Genomic DNA, 772 nt, shown 5'->3' on the forward strand with positions numbered 1-772 from the left:
CGGTTGAATGTGGTGTGCAATGCGTTTTTCTAGTTATACTGCGTTGGACCCACACGCAGATCGTGTTAGACCGAGTGGCCATGAACAGCGACGACGACGACGACGAGGTCGAGCTCCAGCCGCGCGCGCCGCCCATGCAGTGGCCCGCGCCCAAGCGCCCGTCGAGACAACAGCCGCCCGTGCGTCTCGACCATGCCTTCCTGAACCCGAATAAGGCCGTGCAGATGGCCCACAGCACGGCGCCGGCACCGGTCGTCGCCACTGCCATGCACTCGACGCGACGCCTCGAAGCACAGATCCTTAGCGTGCAAGCACAGCGCTGGGATGAGAGGGCCATCGAGCTGAACGACGACGAGCGGAGAGAGCTCGTGGCGCAGGCCGCGCCGGCCAAGGGTCCCTGGCGCTACGACTACGATGCCCTCGTCGACGTCGACGCGCCACCGCCCGTCAAGCCACGAAAAGTCAAGAAACAAATCGACGACAAGTGGAAACAGTCGTTGGCTGTAGTGCCACCTCGCGAGCTGCCGGCCAACATTGACTTTCAGATTGAGGATCGCATTCGAGCATCGGCGATGCACAGCTTTGGCGCACCGTTTGATGCGCAGCGACACATGTCGGAGGCCCCGTCAACCTCAGCGCCGCTCAACCTTTTCCTTGGCTTCAATGTACATTGAACGTTAACTCCACCGACAAAGTAGAGTCCTTGCTTCAACACCAACTACACCACTAGTGTTCACCCAAACATGCATAACAAATATATTCAACCTAATGA

General features: G+C 59.1%; 1 protein-coding gene across 1 annotated transcript; it reads left to right on the forward strand.

Annotated features, from left to right (window-relative positions):
• The first annotated feature begins 50 nt into the window (after window positions 1-50).
• On the forward strand, window positions 51-772 carry SDRG_00976 (hypothetical protein). Its single transcript, XM_008606483.1, has one exon. It carries the CDS (start codon window positions 81-83, stop codon window positions 672-674), a length of 594 nt encoding a protein of 197 aa, XP_008604705.1. The 5' UTR covers window positions 51-80; the 3' UTR covers window positions 675-772.

Source organism: Saprolegnia diclina, assembly GCF_000281045.1.
Source record: "Saprolegnia diclina VS20 unplaced genomic scaffold supercont1.2, whole genome shotgun sequence".
Classification (NCBI taxonomy): Eukaryota; Oomycota; class Saprolegniomycetes; order Saprolegniales; family Saprolegniaceae; genus Saprolegnia; species Saprolegnia diclina.

Bases quoted from the DNA above. Each gene is read 5' to 3' on its own strand.
- SDRG_00976 (XM_008606483.1), top strand. From the start codon at position 81: ATGAACAGCGACGACGACGACGACGAGGTCGAGCTCCAGCCGCGCGCG.